Source organism: Pyxicephalus adspersus, chromosome 9 (genome assembly GCF_032062135.1).
Source record: "Pyxicephalus adspersus chromosome 9, UCB_Pads_2.0, whole genome shotgun sequence".
Classification (NCBI taxonomy): domain Eukaryota; kingdom Metazoa; phylum Chordata; class Amphibia; order Anura; family Pyxicephalidae; genus Pyxicephalus; species Pyxicephalus adspersus.
The window spans coordinates 26853394-26873278 of record NC_092866.1 but is presented as its reverse complement, the minus strand read 5'-3'; the positions used below and the strand labels follow the sequence as shown (position 1 = coordinate 26873278).

At 37.6% G+C, this 19885-nt stretch overlaps 1 protein-coding gene across 1 annotated transcript in view; it reads right to left on the bottom strand.

The window, feature by feature from the left end:
* Window positions 1-629: 629 nt before the first annotated feature.
* Window positions 630-19885, bottom strand: part of LOC140338515 (neurexin-2-like) — a 346284-nt gene continuing 327028 nt past the window's right edge. The window contains exons 16-18 of the mRNA XM_072422758.1: window positions 12275-12448; window positions 1232-1351; window positions 630-730 (exon numbers count right to left, since the gene is read on the bottom strand). Of these exons, the coding sequence (XP_072278859.1) occupies window positions 630-730; window positions 1232-1351; window positions 12275-12448 (395 nt within the window). The remainder of the gene's footprint in view (window positions 731-1231; window positions 1352-12274; window positions 12449-19885) is intronic.

Genomic DNA, 19885 nt, shown 5'->3' with positions numbered 1-19885 from the left:
TAAATGGAGCATTGTCTCATCTCCTTTTTTTTTTAATAAAGTGAATTATTTTTGTAGACATGGAATCAGTATGAGACACCATGGATAAAAAAATGGACCTTCTAACTAGAGAACAAAACATGGCAACATCATGTAAGCAATCAGCTGCTAAAACATGTGTTGCCTGGATTTTGCTCTCCTTTAGTAAAACAAACTTCATTCATTGGAGAGCAGTTAAGGCAGGAGTAGATATTTTATATAATCTTTCTTCTTTCAAAGCCCATAACAAACAGTTATAAATGCATTTAGTTCACCTATAAAAATTCCTGGGGTTTTATAATAAACCTAATGCATAGCTGAACACATTGGTGGGCATTGGGATAAGTACCTCAGAATCATTAGATTGTGCCTTTCTATTGGGAAATAGTTAACAGGGACATTGTTTGCATAACTAATAAAACAAAGGCTACAACAGTACGGCGTGAAATTGCTACAGGTACCACTTTCTTAAAAAAAATTAGGAACATGATTAGAAACTAGAATATTTTTTAGCCCGGAATTATCTTGCGTACTCTGCCTGACTTTGACACTTTGGGACTGATTTATTAAAGTTCTCCAGGACTGGAAAAGATAGACTATCATGGAGGACCTTAGTGGTGTGTACTATGCCTGAGTTGGATACTTTGGGACTGATTTAATAAGGTTCTCCAAGATTGGACTATCAGGGGGGAACCTGAGTAATCTAGCAAACCTGAAATAGATTTTTGAAAAATCTTAAAAAATCATTAGATCTAAGTTGGTAAATGTTTTCAATCTGGGAACAGATCAATTCCAGGTTAGCTGGTTCTGCTACAATGGACTATCTACTCCAGCATCCAGAGAGCTTTAATAAATCAGGTCCATAATGTCATATTTGTAATTGCAACTGTAGTAATTTTAGAACTCATATGTTAGAACTAATTTGAACTTGATATTGTTGTTAGCATTTTAAATCCATAAATTGGAATTATATGAACATGGTATTCCAAGACACATTAGAGGTTACAACCCTAAATAACCAGTTTTAAACATTTTTTTTTTGTTATTGCTTAGATAAATATTACAGGAAAAACTTCACAATAAGCTAAAGCCACTTGAGCCACTTAGTATTGTAAAAATGGAGCTAAAGGTGTTTGTGTATATTATATTGAGAAACGTTTTACTAACTGGTTTGTATCTGTAGTGCCGAATATATATTGTAAAAATGACTTACGATCATTACAGATGGGTCCTGCATAGGTCGTCATGGTACAATCACACGTAAAGCCATCCCACTGTTGTAAACATACACCAAAATTGCCACAAGATTCCTCTGAACATGTCGTGCTTGGTCCTGGAAAAAAAAAAAACAACAAAACATATATGTGAAAATTTACATTTAAATTGTAGCCGTATTTGATTACCATATAACTAGGCAAATCCTGGGAAATGCTAGGAAAAAGTCAACACTCTTTTTGGGCTTAGTTTACAGTTTACAGTCTAGGACTGTTTTACCCAGCATTTACTGTTTAAAAGCCCATGTTTGAAATCCCCATGCATTCCAAAGGACTCTTCTATAGCAGGGTGTTTCCTTGGGGCACATTTTTAAGCATTTAAGAAAATGCTTCTTGCTGCCTTTAAAAAATGAAAAATGCACAATAACATTCATAAATGCTCAAAAATGCCTCCATTGAAATCAATTAAGGTGTTTTTACACGTTTTTGCCTATTTATACATTTTTAAAAATATCAATTAAAGCCCCAATTCATGTCAATGGAGCGTTTATAGCTTTTTCACATTATTATAGTTGTTTTACCACCTTGTTAAGGGTTAAAATATATGTAAGAAATGAGACCAGGCTTTAATGCTTAAGGTATTTGTATTATATGTATGTGTTTTGTGTTTAACTGTATTTAACTTTTTTTTACAGGTTATCCCACAATGAAAAGATGATTCCCACGCCTGCATTCATGACATGAGCACAGCCATGGTACTCCTGACAGTGCAGGATCCCCAGATACTGGAGGGCAAATGAGGACAAGTCTTCCCATTCAACTTTAGTGCTAATTGGCTGTAATCAGGGTTTCCCTTTTCTCAGCCAATCAGCACTAAAGGTGAATAGCTGTCCTAATGTCATGAATTAATACCAACTAACGTGTATCAAAGAATTGCATTAAATATATATAGAATTTAAGGTGGAGTTAGCAGTGAAGGTCTGAGTGATGCAGCACTCTTTGGCTAGAAAAAGAAGGACATACAAGCCCGCCCAAATAGGCTCTCACCCACAGCCCCAATCCACAGGAACACCTGGATCTCAAATTCTAGGTGGAACTGTCCCAAGGATCGAGTCGAGCATGAGATTAGCATGTTAGACTAAATAAGTCACAACTGTCATTTTGCTGTGGCACATGGGCAGTGCCATTACATTATACATCCTCTTTATTTTAGCGCTGTATTGCACAGACCTTTGCTGCCGACTCCAGCATCCATTCTGGCTAAACTATCCTTCTGAATAAATACTCACTGATGCCTTGGGTAAGCTTTTCATGTCCCCTCTTAGTTTTTTTTTTTAATTACCGGTATATACATTATTACAAGCACTATACTTTCAACATGATATTTACAATAATCAATTTTTAACATATACTTAAAGTCCCCTTATATGCATATCAATGACTCTTTATTTTATGAACATTATTCATTTGTTTGTTGGATTCTGTAAAATATGGGCTTTGCCAATTTAGTCTAGGACTGCTATTATGCTCCAAGCTATGCATGATGTGTCTTATAACCCTCTGAACATTATATAATCTATGATTGTGCCTGTAAAATTCATGTTATATGTATACAATCCTAATATGGACTTTTTCTCCTCCTATTTACAATTTGAAATCTGCCTATCCTTTGTGTCTCACCTTTATTAATAATAGTTCCTAATGGAGAATTTATACTTCAATGCACATCAATCTTTTTCTTTCCCTTTCCCTTAACCTTGAAGTGCCTGTGCTTAAAATTTAGATATGTGCCTTTGTAAGTAAGAAGCCTGAATTTTATACCCATGCTGTTAACAGGGTCTTAACATCTGTCCAAGTTAAGATTAAGCTCCGATACGGGCTCCTGAGATCCTGTCATTTAATTGTGAGACATTCTTCAATAATTAAATAAAGGAAGAAATGTTTTAGGCACACACTAGAAGCTGATGAGCATTCTTTCTACTTTACATTTATCTTAGTAAATAAGTATATTTAGTAAGGTTACTACCATTTCTGGGAAGGTTACTGACCTTTTTGTCCACATTTTGTAAATAACATTGGAAACACATTCCAATTTTTGGTGGGGGGGTTTAACACCCTTTAAAAAAATACAAAAAAGTGAAGGAACGATAAAGACACAATGGGACCCCAGAGCCCCTATTTTTTAATTGAGGCTACATCACCCAATCTCGTGCGTGCGCAGTGTGAGATCAGGTGATGTAGGCAGAAGCCATAAGACAAGAAAGAAGATGCCGGAACTTCCCCTGCAGCAGGTAACAGGATGGCGAGGGACAGGGTGAGCAGCCAGGAGCCTCTTGGGATGTGTGACGTAGGTGTCCCAGGAGGCTCTGTCCCATTCAGGCTTCATCGCCATGACAGAAGGAAGGGGCTTCACCCAATTTTACAAAAAAAGAGTGTTGCAGAAAAAAAAAGAATACGTTTTTTACTTTATATAAAAGGGTTGTCTACACTTTTATGTAATGTAAAAAAGTTTTGGTCTGCTTTAAGTGGTAAGGGAGTAATGAGTGGATGTAAGTGGCAGAAGACGTGTTTTGTTTTCAGGATATTAGATCAAAAGAACTAATATGATGAAAATAGTTTGCATGTTAATCAGTAAAAAAATAGGACATTGTTGGATGAAATACAGATACATGCAAACAAGAATTTTTATGTATACATATAATGTATGCAGCAGTACTGCTTTTTCCTAAAAAAAAAAAAATATATGATATTTATATTTTCTCCAATGCTACACTTGGAGCATATTATGCTACATTTCACACTGCCAATATCTCAGCAATCCTTGTATTTTGGTTTGTTTGTGATAGTGATGGAATATCATTTTGCTTTTTTCCCCATTCTTATCAAATAAACAAATGCTACATTGGTTAACCATGCTTTGTATTAACAACATTTAAATTTAAGAGACTGTTAAGTAAAGATAAAGAGATAATTTCTAAGAATAGTAAAATCAATGGTAGAATCATATGAACAAGGGATGCTTAAGGCATTAAACAATAAATTGACATTTATAAAAAAACAATAATTTATGTTAGTCATAAAATATAGTAGTGGTAGTCAAGAAAGCTTTAATATTACAATATACTAGTTAACAATAAAAACAATGTGGGTTGATAGTTTGCAACGATACAAGATTTCAATTTGTTATAATAAATTAGACATTTGGCCACGTGTTTTTCTCTGTGCATTCTGCAAAAATGTCTGCTTCACCAGGAATAGGTGGGCATGTAGAAGAAATTGATTCCAATAGAAAAAATTGCACAGGAGTATTAATTCATTGTCAAGACTTAAATTTAAAAGTGACAGCATGGTTAGCTCAGTGGTTAGTACTTGAATCTGCATCACTAGGTCCCAGGTTCGAATCCCAGCCTAGACTCTGCAAGACATTTGTATGTTTTCCTGTGTCTGCGTGGGTTTCCTCCGGTTAGTTCGGTTTCGTCCCACATTCTAAAAAAACATGCACTTAGGATGTTTGGCTTTCCGTCAAAAAAAATTGTACTGAGACTATTTTAATGACATATGACTATGACATTGTATTGTAAGCCCCTTCGAGAGACAGTTAGTGATATAATTATGGATGTTGTAAAGTGCTGTAATATGTTGGCACTATATAAATGCTGACTAATATTAAATAATAATATTGCATCAATCACATTTTACTTATACTGTATGTATAATAAATAGGCCAAACCAGCTCAAGTCCTCTCTTGATTCAATAGAACTAAACAGGCACCTAAAAGCAGTCAAGGGGAAGAATGGGCCAGGGACCTCACCCAAATGATATAGAAAACTTATTTCCAAAATATCCCTTAAAGATCCCATCATCAATCTCATCCTATTTTCTAAAAAACATACTGTAACAGTAGATGAATATGATATGTAGCCAGAACAGCTAAAAATGTATAGTAATTATTCAAAGAAAAATCTTTCTAAATCTAGAATCTAAATATGGAAGGCCTGAAGTGAATTTTATCATTTCCAAGGTAAAATAAGATGTGGTAGAGCCTACCGCTGTCCATTCCCCTTCCCGCCTTGCGGGGTGGCAACAAATGAGAATGCCCCCACCTACCCCTAAAGGTTTCCAACATATTTTTGGATTGAGTCCAGAAAAAAGCTGAATATCCCCTGAGTTGGAATGCATCTGATTCTGCATACCTGTCTGTGGTTCATAAGTGATAACAGGAGCAGACAAGAAAGGCATGTTACGCCCCCCTTAGACTGCTGCAGTTAGAGTAAGGGGCAAGCCAAATTCTGGATGTGGATATGATTGAATGCTCATTAGTGGGAGATGTATGACCCTCAGTCCACAGCATCCAACTAATAAAATAAGCTGGCTGCTGGGTGTTCCATCCTACCAAATTATTTATTTGACATGGAGGGTCGAGAAGATCCAGGCTGGCTTTAGTTGCCATCTACAGAAGAGAATAAAGTATCTGAGCAAAAACAGAAAGAATATCTGAAAAAAAACACTAACATTTTAGCAGGATAAAACATTTAATCAACATAACGTACAGTGTATATACACGCTGCTAAAAAACTGATAAATGAAGGCAAAAATGTTATTTATAGAAAAGACTCAAAACTAGAAAATAATTAAAACTAAAGGGAACTGAGTAACAATGTACTTGAAGATCCCATTTTGCCTCCCTTTGGAGAATACCGTTATCAAAATCCCCCCTCTGGAATCTGGATGTATGCAGTCAAGTGCTACAATTCTTATATTACCTAGGTCATAATTATGACAAAAGGTGACATGTTTACTAAAGGGTATATTGATTTTACCATTGTGGATAAGATAAAAATATGTTTGTATATTTGTTTGTAGAATAGTTTTAATTTTTCTAGTATAGAAACAACTGCACTTACAAAATACCAAATAGCGTGCCCTAAAGTGCTCTTCGCAAAGTACAAGGGGGCACGTTTTGCGTAGTTTGCATAAATACATTTAATATCTGCATATGGAAGGGATTCTTCACAATAAGTTTTGTGAAAATGTTGAAAAGATGCATTCACTAAGCAGTTTTAGCATGTTCAATAGTTGTTTAAGAAAAAGTTGCATGCAATTGTAGATGCAAAGAACATAATGGGTATTACATTTTAAAATCAATGGTACCAGAGACTGTTGATCCAGAGAGTACTTGATTGCATTAGGTAATCAAGATGTATTTTCTCCCTGTTGGTGTACATTGAACCCTTCTTAATAAGAGGTTTTTGCCTTCCATAATTTTAATGATGCATATAGGTTTCCATCTAGAATGTACAGTTTTTTGTGTTTATTTATTTCTCTAGCAGTTGATTTTGATGGTCTTGTGTCTTTTTTCCAACCTGACTAACTATATAACTAAAAGTGAGGGCTATATTCTGAGCTAAACAGATATATTTTGATGGATTAAATTTCAACCTGCACTGGGCACATTTAAGGCATTTAAATATGTCTACTTTTTCCAATGGATCCTGTTTAGTTTCACAAGAGAAATAACTCCTATCAAGCTTGGGAGATTTTTTATAGGTTTTCTGGGGATGTTCTCGTATTTTTGAATGGTTGGGTCATTCATCAAAAGTTGACAGTATTTATGGAAGATTTCTCCAACCAGTGCCAAGAAAACTAGCCTAGCTACACCACTTTCATAGTGAGATAGCTTTGATTCTAATTAAAGGCAATGCCTTGTGTTTCCTTATTTTTCCTCCTTCTTGGTAAGCTTTTAAAGATTTTTTTTTTTTGGTGTATCCTCTTTTATGCAGTCTACTACATGTCTAAGTGATTTTGCCTTGACTTTGTAATGCTGATTATCTGAGTGTTTCCTGCATATCACTAAATATTGAGGTCATGGTATACTACATACTAGAGAGAGGGATGTGAACTCATAGCATTTAAAATTCTATTGCCTGCTGTAGGTTTGTCCTACAATTTAGTTGTAGGACAAAACTAAGGCCCAATCATGAAACTTAATTATGGTATTCCGCTGAATCCCTCATTGACAAAGATTAATACACTAACTTATTCTGAAAATTGCAAAAATCTAAAATAAATGTAGTTTAGGTATCTTTGACTCCATTAAAGTCACCTTAGGAAACTTTCCCCAGTGGATGGCAGTAGTGGCCCACTTTGGATAATTTCAACTGGTGCTTCAGCTAGCAGTCCCAGGTTGTGTCAAGCCTTTGCTTAGATAATGCATCACAAATTTGCAACAGACTACAAAAATCTTGATTTCCCAAGGGCATCAAGCTTATATGCTCTTGCCAGGCAGAATTTTAAGAGTATCTTGGCATGGATCTCATGGCACTATATACAAAATTTTGGAATGTTAATTTTCTCTCCACCTCACTAATGACCCCACGCTTAGAAGGCTAAACTGAAGTTTGATGATGGGCTAGAGAGATGTGAACACTTTAGGCAGAAAATGCTCTCCTTATCAGGTGAAGAAGTTATACACCATAAGGTGATATCCTCTTAGTTGCAGTGATCTCTATACCAAACCACCTGGGACAATGCCACAAAATCCTTCCTGTTTAACATACAATATTACTAAGTTGGATTCAAGATAAGAGGGGAGGAAAACAAAATTAAAACAGAGTAAACAAAAAGCAAATGAGAGCAATAATAACACAAAGTAATGATCAACAATAGTCTCAGTAGACTAAATGTAAACATGGGGATAGGAACAGAAAAAGGGTGTATAGTCAGTCACTGTCAAAAGGGCAGGTTCCCAGGACCTTGGGAGGATTTGCAACCAAGCAAGGTAAGTTGCATATAGTATAAAGAATGGGTTTAGTAAGTGGAAAGTCTGTATTGTGCTCTCAGTTCTGTCAAGGACATCAGATGAAGTGTTTAGGATGCAGGAGATATGTTGTTAACCTTAGGCCTTTTTCTTGCCACCTTTGGCAAGCCAAATGATCATTTCCCTTGGGAGCCATTGAGTTGCCACAGATTGGTAAGTAGTGCAAAATTACAGCAAGTAGTTCAAATCAAAATTCAGTTTTTGCTCCCTCCAGATCACTCCAATGAGAATAATATGCTTTAAATTGAGCAGAAGACCTGAAGCCTTACAATGAAATAGGGTTTTCAAATCCCAAGAGTATACTAAGTCTTGCCCTAGTGTTGAATTGGAACAGCTGGTTTTTTTCTGTAAACCAGTCCAGCACATGCAGGAAAAGGCTGGCTCCATTAAGGACTCTGATGTATGGGAAATACATTCCTTCTGCTGTGGGCAGGAACAATTTTTGGATTGATATCTGGGGACAATTGCCCCTCCACAGAAAGCATACAAAAGATTGGTTCCAAATCAATGACATCTTTATGACGCAGCAAAGAGGTAAGGTTTGTAAAGGGTATACATTTTAAAGAAATACACAATTTTATGTTAACAGTGTCCAAAGAAAAAGAGTGGGAGACTCTCTAAGTTTCAAGTTCCCTTTTTATCTTATTTCTAATGAACCAAGGAGGATAATTTAGATTGTACATGGAGGAAGGTAATCTGCCTATCTGATTGCCAAGGTAAGTCCCGAAGTGAAACAGGAAGGAATTTGTGGCATTGTCCCAGGCGGTTTGCTAAAAAGATCAGTGTAATACCTAGACAACACTTAGGGTGTGCAACCTCTTTACTTAATAGGAAGGGCATGGAAGAAATTTAAGTATAGGGGCGGACAAGGTTCTCAGAATTTTTCTAGTTCCCAAATTTATGAAAATGTAAGTCTATTTTTTTCTGCCTAAATCGTTTACATCTCTAGCTCATCGTTAAACTGCAGGTTAGCCTCGATCCACATGGATCTGATGGAAAGTGTGGGGTAAATACTATAACGGTGCTGGGCCTGTTGGAGTTCCTGAACGGCAGACAGGTATTTACATCTGGCGGATTTCTTCCAGGTGGTAAGGAAAGCTATAGTTTGTCCTCTGAGGTGGTCCATTCCCGCTTCCCAAAACAAGGTGGGGTCATCTCTATGAATAGAATTGGAGGATGTATGATCCAGCCATGCTAATCTGACTCTGCCATCTGGAACTCCAGATTCCTATTCCTAAGTAAATTATCTTCAGTAGAAATAGAGACAGGTGCTTGGTCTGAAATCACCACAGGGTGTACATCGAGTGAATCAGCATTTGGCAACAGGGAATCTGAACTAAATAAATAGTCAATGCAGGCCTGAGAGATATGAACATGAGAAAAGAAAGTATATTGTTTTTCAGTAGGGTATCTCCAGCACCACAGATCCTGTAGACTTACCTTATCAAGAAGATCTTGAGGGGAGTAGTAGGGAGTATTTCCCCTTAGTTTTGGGCAGCAGAACTGTGTTTAGGGGATCTATAATCAAGCTCACATACCACAGAATTAAAATCTCCTTCATCCACCTTATTCAGTACAGTATCTTGCACTATCCAGCCAGCAGTCTCGTGGAAAAAGTCTTTTTGGAAATTATTAGGGGCATATATGTTATAAAAAGAGATGTGCTTGTCTAGGAATACGATGTGAACTTTAACCAGCCTACCTTGATGATCAAATAGATGGCAGGTAACAGTGCCATTAAGGCATTTGTGTAGTTAAAGAACTCAGCCTTTTGCTGGAGAACCATATACCTCTCCCACCTAGATATTCTTCATATGGTGATAATCCAACTGGTCCAAATGGGTCTCTTGTAGTAGCACTATGTCAGTATTTAGGCACTTACGATGTCTGAGTATCGCCATGCACTTGTTGGGAGAGCACAAACCCTTAACATTCCAGGAAACTAATTGCATGGGAAGTACAAACTAGATATCAAACTGAGCATAAATGATGTAACTGTACCACTAATATAGACATGAGTTACAGAAGATCTAAAAGTAGTACAACAAAAGCAAGTGTTGTCTGGCCACATAAATAGCCCATGAGACTCATATCAAGAAGAATTGCCAATGTTTCCCCTCTTGGTTTATAAAACTTTTCATTGTCCAGTGGAGAAAAAATAAAATGAACTCCTGAGCCATGCAAAGTAAGGGATAAAACATAGTAACAGAGCTATAAACAAAAGAAAAAGGGAAAATAGATAACATTTAAAAGAAACATAAAAACAAGTTAGATCCAAATGTCCTTTCTGTTTTCCCCATGGAGAATAGAAACAACTGAAGTCATAATAGCGGCCCATGCACTGAAGAGCATAAAAAGCATCCTCTATGAGGAGCTTTAAAAGAAAAAAAACCCTGAACAAACCACAGTGAAAAAAGTGAACCTTTTTTATAATCATCCTGCAAAGTTCATGTAGCTCTTGGAGAACAACAGTAGGAACAAATGCAAAAAATAGTTTGTGTTGTGTTGGATATAGTCATCTATATTTGTGCTTGAGACCTCCTTTAGTGGAATCCTGAACAACTTTTGGAAGACTGCACATTGGCATTCCCTGGTTGTTTAGCTGGGTGCCTGATACCAATCCAAGCATCTAATGTGGTAAAGGTATGATTTCTGCCCTTAAAATTATAAACATATAGGATAGGCCAAAAGAAACAAATTTTATCTCAGTGCTTCTTTGGAAAGGTAAAGCTGCTTTGCAGTGACTGGCGCAAAAATTGTGACGGAGGATAGGGTGTGAAAAATGGAGACTGTGGAGGGGTGTGAAATGTGAGTAAGAGGGCAAAAATCGCTGATGTACTGCCCCTGAACATAATGTGCCCAAACCAAAAGTCAGATATCTTTTTAAAATAAAAGATATTTGTATGTTCTCCTTGGGAGCATGATTAGTTATATCTCTGTGAAGTCCTATTCCTGAGATATCATTCCTGCTTGTATACTCAATGTCAGTCTACAGGCAGGAAGTGGAAACAGTTAAGTTACAAAATTAGACACTGTTGGGAGGTATGCTTAAAATATGCTTGATCTCTGGATATCTTTTTAAAATAAAATGTATGCGTATGTCTTCCTTCGGAGCATGATTAACGAAATACCTCCACTTATAATAACATTCCTCGGAAATCCTCATTTCCTGTCTACAATCTTGCCCTCCCATTGGCTGCTGGGTCTATATATCTTTTCTTTTCCCAGTTACTAGTTACCTGTTGTTCACTGACCTGTTTGTGGTGTGACTATCTGATGCATTACCTGTTGCTGACTTTGCTGGTTTTCTGACCTTTGATTGTTTGCTGCCCGAATGACCCACGCATGTTCCTACCAACTCTGCTTTGTCTTTTACCATTGGATACCTTTTTGGCAGAGTTACTACCTGTGCATGACCCTGGCTCTGTTTCCTGACCTTTTTCTTACTGGACATGTACTGCATCATCTGTGGATAACCCAGTCATTGACTCTGGCTTGTCCTCTCATTGACCTCCCATTGTGTCCCCTGTCCTACTCTTGTGGGCTGATGGTTCTCTGTCAGTCCTTTCATAGATGCCATCCTTTGCATACAGAAGTGCTGGAATAGTGAAACTAGCCCCCTAAGGCTGAGTGAGGGCTTACGATATGAGAACAGTGCTAAGTTAGATTGGGGGATTGGTGTTTAGTGAGCATTTGCTCTGGACCAGGGCCTTACAAAAAAAGCCTTTTTAACCCTGCTTTTATATATAAAAGACATCTGGAATTCAGGTACAATTACCTCCCAATAGTTTCTGTTTTGGTTTGACTGTCCCTTTCCTTCTCAGTTGTCCCTCTTTTTGGGTATTCTTTATACATATTTATACACAATGTAATACCTAATATTGTTATAATTAATTCATCATGAATTAATTGGGGGCAGATACTATATTCCTAGGAATTCAGAGGCGTGTTTTATGTTGAATAGAGAAGAAAGCCAAAAAACAACAAAATTCAAAAGACCCTGGAACTTCACATTGAGGCTTAAATATCAAAATATAAGATACGTTTGATAAAATATAAATTAAAATATAGTGTAAAGTATGAATGGTCATCCCCAACTAGGCATTCAAAGTAAATATCAGAAGAGCATACATATTTTTGGCATTTTAGGGGATGACTCATGGAGAAATGTGCATGCATTTCAGAGATGTATTAACACTTTTTGTTTTTTTACTTTTGCCTTACCATCACATCCTCTCACTACAGGACCAAATCGATGGAGAGCATCAGTCAAGAGATCTGGGAGACGTCCATTAAGATCCACAGAAGCAAGACATCCCTGGAAACCATCTCGAGATGCAACTAGTTTTGGAAGAGCAGCATACATATTCCTTGGAAGGCCACCAATATACAGTTCACCTGAATATAAAGATACAACAAGTTAAAGAAAATAAAGTAGTAAATAAAGAATGGGAACACAATAAACAATAATTTAGTGAAAATGGTAACAGAAAAATAAAAAAATCAAGAAAATGGACCAAAGTACTCACAAAGGCTTTTTTTTTAGGATTACAACCCCCTTAGCTTGCCTGTTAGGGTATGTTCATATTCCCTATTTACCAGATTTATGTAAACATCGGGGTACAGCGTTATTCCTGTTCTACTTTATGTTTAGATACAATATTTCAGAGAACTCTCTTTCATTTTCTTTTAATTCAAAGCTCTAGTCCTAGTCCAGTGTCCCATTGCTTACTTCCATTTTGGATAGATATTAAGGGGATCTGTGATCAATGAACACAGGGCACAGACATACAGTCTAAAATAGTATAATTAATTAAACTCAGATAAGTCACAAAATGGGGATACATGTTCCCGACCTTAGGGTCTTGTGATACCCTATTCACTACAATTACATGTTGATGAGTGTAAACTAAAGTGGGGTCCTGAACTTGGGCCATTCAAAAGACATCCCTAGAAACATCTAGCCTAGACCTTTGGGATCAGTGATTTCCTCCTCGTTCTCTCTGACCATAATCTGTAAAGGGGACATTCCCCCCACCATCAGAGGTTAACTGACTGCTGATAGTAGCAGTAGCAGGGTGTGGTAAAAACTTTTGAGGCAACCTAGTTAGTCAAATTAACAATCAAGCATTGTCTGGATAAAGCTGGCATCATTAAATGGAGAAGCAAGACACGATACAGGACACGATGGGATGCTTTCAGCAATATTGATAGAAAACGTATCTCAGATGGAAACCTTAATTTCTATCAGTAGATGGAACACATCTGCTGAAGATTCTATCCCTGTGCAATGGGCCTGATTTAATAAAGCTCTCCAAGGCTGGAGGGAATACACTTTTATCAGTGAAGCTAGCTTCACCCTGATTTATTAAGGCTCTCCAAGACTGGACAGAATACACTTTCATCAATGAAGCTGGGTATTTCAGCAAACCTGAAATGGATTTCCTGAAAGTCATTATCTATTTGTTAGCAAATGTTTTCAACCCTGGACCAGATCCATTCCAGTTTTATTGGATTACCCGGATTCACTGATGAAAGTGTATTCTCTCCAGCTTTGAAGGGCTTTGATAAATAAGGGCTATAGTGTGAGATCCAAAGGGCCTATGGAGAGAGCTGCTTGTGGGAGAAGAATTCTGTATCAGTGCTACTGTTTAAAGTTTTAAATGCTTCCATGTTTGAAACAGATTGAAACAAAATCACATCTAGTCTCCAAGGGGGATTTAGCCAGTAACTTCCCCAAAGACCAGCCAGGGCCAGCTATAGAGTTTTTGCTTTGCGAGGCAAACACTGAAAAGTCACCCCCCTCCTGTTGGGTTAGCACAATTTTATTTAATATCAATTATGTCTCACCAACAATAATGTTTTACCAGTATACACTGGTATATATATACCATATATTAGGTCATCCTAAAGGAATGCAGAATATCCTTTAACTGGTATCCTTATAAGGTAAAATACTGGTTTAAGGGATGATCATTGGTCAGTACTGGTCAAACACTGGCCATTGTCTTAGTTCATTCCTGAGTAGTTAAAAACACATTGCCATACCTAATTAACTAGTCCTGACCAGAACTAACTGTATGCAACATGTTTTTGATCATCTGCCAAGCCAATATTTTGGGGGACTCCTTGGATGAATGCAACTCACTTCCACAGCTAAGTATTTTTGTTATATCTAAATCTATGTTACTGCATTGTTTTATCTATCTGTCTTTTTTATTAAATAGTATAATCTTTAAATTTTACTTGCAAGTCTCTGTGTTATTTTTTTGTACACTTCAAATTTAATCCTATTAATATTTGCATAAACTGTCACAAATTATATTTGTGACATAACACGTCCTTCCTGGGAAAAAAATAGAAAAGAGATTTAGTTTCCTACCCCATTTACATCCTCCAGACATACCTCAATGCAAACCCATAGGCGAATATTACTATACACCTAATTTAGTCGATTAATTTAATATACACCTTAACGAAGATTGCAAACATCAGTACAGACCCCCCAAACACACAAACACACTGACAGACCACAGTGCAGAGCCCCAGTTACAGTCCATAAAAGCAGACAGGTGTACACTATATTTGTCCGTTAGATGGGACAGGTGAAAACTATGCTCATCAAGGCAGTCGGGTGAACATTATGTCAATCAAGGAACCAGGTGAACATTAAGTCTTTTCAGAACATACTGTGCACCTGGCTGCTTGTGATCTTTGCTGGCCATCTAGGCCAAAAATATGATCTGAAACCTAATTCTAAAAGGATTTTGACATCAGCTGACAAATCCCATCAGAAAATGCAAGGTTGTTATCTGACACAGAAGCACAACTGCGTGTTCTGCAATCCTGAAGGATAGGATGAATTGAATCTCAATTTTCTACTTGCAGCTGAGCTCAGGTGTCATAGAGCATCACTGAGTGTCAAAGCATGGAAACAAATGTTCCTCTCCTCCACATTTCCTGGATCCCTCTGTCAGCGCGGCTGTGCAAGACATCCTCACACAAGTAGAAATGTCTGCGGGATGATGTGTATTGTCTAAACCCTTCCCCTGTGCATTGCAAAGAATGCCAATTGAGGTTGAATGCTCACTTTGTCTCATAGCAGGTCTGGACCTGCAGACAGTTGTTACTATGTTTGAATAGTTATTAGCTAACAAATAGTTTATATGTATTAAAAGTATGTAATAAATGTAACTAGTCAAAGAATATCTCCTCATGCAATATATTTTACAATGAACAGAGTACCATCAAGTTTTAAATAAAAGCTTGATCCTAAAGTAGTGAGACACCTAGTGGCAGAATTGAATCACAGCAAACTAATAACATTTCCTAATCTCTGTAAAAAAAAAATATATATATATATATAAGGTGATTTTTAATAACACCTTTCTCCTCTTTTTCATTTGAAGTTTATTTTTTACCACTGTTTTGCAAACTTTTCTTCAGAATTTCTAAAGCAACATGTCCTATACTGAATTTTTCCTTGAATGAAAATGGAGCATAAAAATTCCATCATTACGTCATATTGCTTTTAATTTCAATGTTTGCAAGCGGTCATGCCTAACTTGGTTAACTTTGCTTAGGTGTGTACATTTGCACTCCAGTTGCAACCTGCCCCTCTACTTTTAGAGCTACTTAGGTAATTGGAATGTCATAGAGACAGGACCACAAGGGGGCGCTACAGCTTGCATGGAGGTGGTGTGAGCCCTCAGAAGGGCCAAGGCGCGCAGTCTAAGCCAGGGGTGCCAACACTTTTTTGGCTTGCGAGCTACTTTTAAAATGACCAAGTTAAAATGATCTAACAATAAAATTGCTAAACATATATTTATTTATATATATACCGAGTATGACACAGAAGTGACTGAAGCTAATGAGACATTGAATAGTAGAACATTGCACAGACATTGCACTACAAGACTATAGTGACAGGAAAGCTACAGTTCATCTGTCATAGGAGAATGATGTGCTGCACAAGAAAAAGAACTGCTAATCTGTACAAAGGTATCTTGGTAATTGAACACTGACCCAGAGCCTGAACTGACTTGGTCACCCAGTACTGCTCACCTCGGACTGTCCTCCCACCTTCTCTGCCTCACTCCCCACTGTTACACACGCCTTCTCAATAGGAAAGTCTCCTGGAGTGAAGGACGCAAAGTTCCTGGTGTTGTCTGAAGAAAGACAGCCCCAGCATCCCTATAGATGTAGGGCTGCTGGTAAACAGCAAGGAGGGGTAAGGCAGGGCTCTGCAATCAACTCGCTTTGCTTGTGCGATCGACCGGTAGATTGGGATCAAAGTGTTGGGAACCCCTGGTCTAGGCGGTAACCAGGTCTTCTCCAGAGCCTCTTTTGGTGAGGATGATTTGTGCTGCTGGTTACTGCCAGGTTGCGGTCCTTGGGCACACCAAGGTGGGCAAAACACGGTACCAAATCACAAAGCAGAGGAAGGCCAGAGTTGAGGCAGGCAGCAAGCAAGAGAGGTCAGGTCACACACCAGGGGTCAATTTTTACCAATCCAGGAGACAGACACTAGTAACACAGAGGCCACTGGGGGTTAAGGGAACACAGGAGACACTAGAAGCAACAGGAGGCACAGGTGACTCAAAGATATCCACAGACAGACAAGAACACTGGAACAGCACAGGGAAGTTGGCTGGGAACCAACAGACTCGACAATGAGGGGTTAGCGCAGGGGCTGGACAGAGGAAACACTGAATTAAGCACCAGGTGAACAGGAACTAGCTCAAATGAACTAGGGGCTGGGTACAATAGAGACACGTTGCACGAACACTGAGTGCAGTGCTGGGCTAGCTAAATAGCCAGGGATGACTAAGAGGCTGTTTCCTGATTGGCCAGCTAAGCTGATAAAGCTTGCTGGTGTAGGCACGCCCAGAGTCAGAACTGCCTGCATGCGCAGAAGAGACGCATCTGCGCTTTAGCAAGATAACATTTTTTATACTGTGACAACATTTCATATTGCTTGGTTCTAAATAAAGAAGGTATTTAAAAAAATCCAGTATTACATAGTAGCAACCTTTCCATCATTGTTTGGGTATTTTTAAAACCAGGCTTAAAAAAGAGCTATAGAAGGCTCAAAATGTTCCAGTATGTTTTTTTAACCAAAAAATTAGTAGCCAGGCCAATGGACAGCAGAATTCCTTATTCAGCCACTTTAGGGAGTAGGCATTTGGCATCTTTGCCTTGGGTACCAGAGGACCTTAAACTATCTCTGGAACTATGAATTATGTAGGTTAGCAGTCATGGCTTCTAAACACAAGAATAATGAAAAACCACAGTGCTTTAAATTGTAGAAAATATCACATTATTCTGGTTATCTAAAATTGATCAGTACTAAAGGGTTGCAACTAGGGGAATTGTAAAATATCGCAAGAAATCTATCAAATATAAGTGAATATTTACAATAAACACATTAGATAAGATAAATACATTACTTTGAAATCCCACATCTACAATCCCAAATTTACAATGAATGTATTCAGCAAGTAAGAAAACAATTTCCAAAAATATATGGGCCTTCACAAAACTTGGAGCCTACAGCCAGCCAGCCAGTAGAGCCCCTACCATCAGGCCCTCCCCGCTTCATCCCACCCTCACCCAACCCTGACCCCTCTGCCTCATCCAGCCCTACCTTTCACACATTCCCCATATCAACCTACACAACACACTTACCACCAATCTCATACCATAAAAGACAACCCAATTAAAGAAAACCCGAAACGCAGACCTTCACTGACCTCACTAGACACAAAAAAAACTTCTAACACAAACACAGTATATATACCAACCCTCTCTACCACACACCAAGGCAATGCATCTTCACTGTCCAACATATCAACATCCACTTTTGACAACTCAATCCAACCCCTTGACAGCCCAGTTCATCCACCCTCCTCCCAAGATCCCCCTATATTATCACCAGATTTCCCACCACTACCACTCCCCCCCCCCCCCCCCCGTTACATCCCAACCAAAAGCAAAACATTTTTTTAGACCTACACCACCCACCACTATCATCTCCAATCCAAGTAAAGGGCCCGATGGATACATATCTCCTGAAACTCTCCCTGGAAGACCAGAACTAGAGGTGATCAACCTATCCTCTTACACCCTAACGATAGAAGAAAAAGTCAAACTCGAGTATTCCCGAGACAAACTCGAGGTAGCTTTTAAAAAAAAAAAAACACTTACTTTGCTCCGTTGTGGTCCCCCCAGCGTCCTGCTGGTCCCCGCAGGTCCTGGGGGCACGTTCTTCTTCTTATTTTAAAAAATATTGTACACTAGTACAACTGAGTCATATCATAAATTCAGATTGTAGATACATATAAAATGTATTTAGGACATATGTACAGAAGACTTCATGTCCACATTCTCCATGGTTGACTTATGAATGAACACCTAGTCTCTGTAACATCAAACCCAAAAGGTTTCTTATTAAAAAACCTGTACAGTTTTTGTCTAAACTCCTCTAAATGATCCCATAACCTCTGGATTCGTATCGCTCTTTCTGTATACGTATCACTGTATTGCATAACTTTTGATTAATTAGTACTGTATCACACAGTTTGAGAAGTACCACTGCTCCTGGTGATGCAGTTGTAGCATAACCATTTGTGACAAAACCAATGTATTTTTATTTTGTTTACATATTGTTTTCCACACATCTTCAGCTACCTACACTTCTCAGCAATATCATACACTCACAGTTACATTCATTCCTCTCATCACACCTATACTTATCACCATAAAACTCTTCTCATACATTCCAACAAACTGCCATTCTACTCTCACAGATACCATCATAGGAATTACTTTTTTTTATTATTTAAGTTATGACCTGGAGTCACTTTCCCTTTCTTTAGTCACCCTTATGTATATTGTAAGTACAAAACTAGGATGAAATACTTATTTTCAAATCACGACTAGTTAACTACCAATTATAGTATTTACTTCTTTAATTTACATTATAGGCTTCAACAATAAACCTAAAAAGTTCTTCTCCTAATAAACTGGGAACTCATCCTTTTCCAGGATTGACTATCCATTAAGCAGCGACTATCCACCAAATAGGGATTTCCAACATTAACTGTAAAAATTATTGGTTTCCATATAAGACAGAATACAAGTCTGTAAAATATATTCACATACATAATTATGTTTTACTACTGACATCTATCCTGACAACAAATCTAATCCTAGTAGATCAACACAGTTGTGGACTGTACCTAGCCACCTTCAATCTCTATATTTCACCACTGAGAGCAACAACTTTTTCCTCTATAGCACTATCACGAACAACAACCTTCTACTACCAAGTAAGTTAAACTCTTTATAATCAATTCTTTTCCATGACAACTGTTGATCCTATGTTAATTACCCCCCTTACATACATCCCGCTTTCTTACTCAATACCTTTCTATACATTTTATCTATACATACAATATATACAATATTGATGATAGTCTGCAAATACCTGATTTCTGTAAATATGTAAATATTTCTCTGAATTCATTTTTTGTTAACCTAGTTTGAGTCTTTGAGTCCCCTGAGGAAGCGAAATGCGTCGGGCACGAAACAATCCTTATTGATATTATAAGGATCTAATGTGATATGCAACATTATTTCACTTTATGTTAATTACTCATATACTTGTTCACCTAGCATAGTTTAACTATGTCTAGTTGGAAATTTGTATCAAGTTCATTTGAAGTAAATTATCAGTTTATTTGTTGCCAAAAAAGACATCTATCTCTCTCTCCCTCCTTTCTTTTGTTTAGTACACCCAGCTTTTGCAACCACACATTACTGTGAAACTAGATT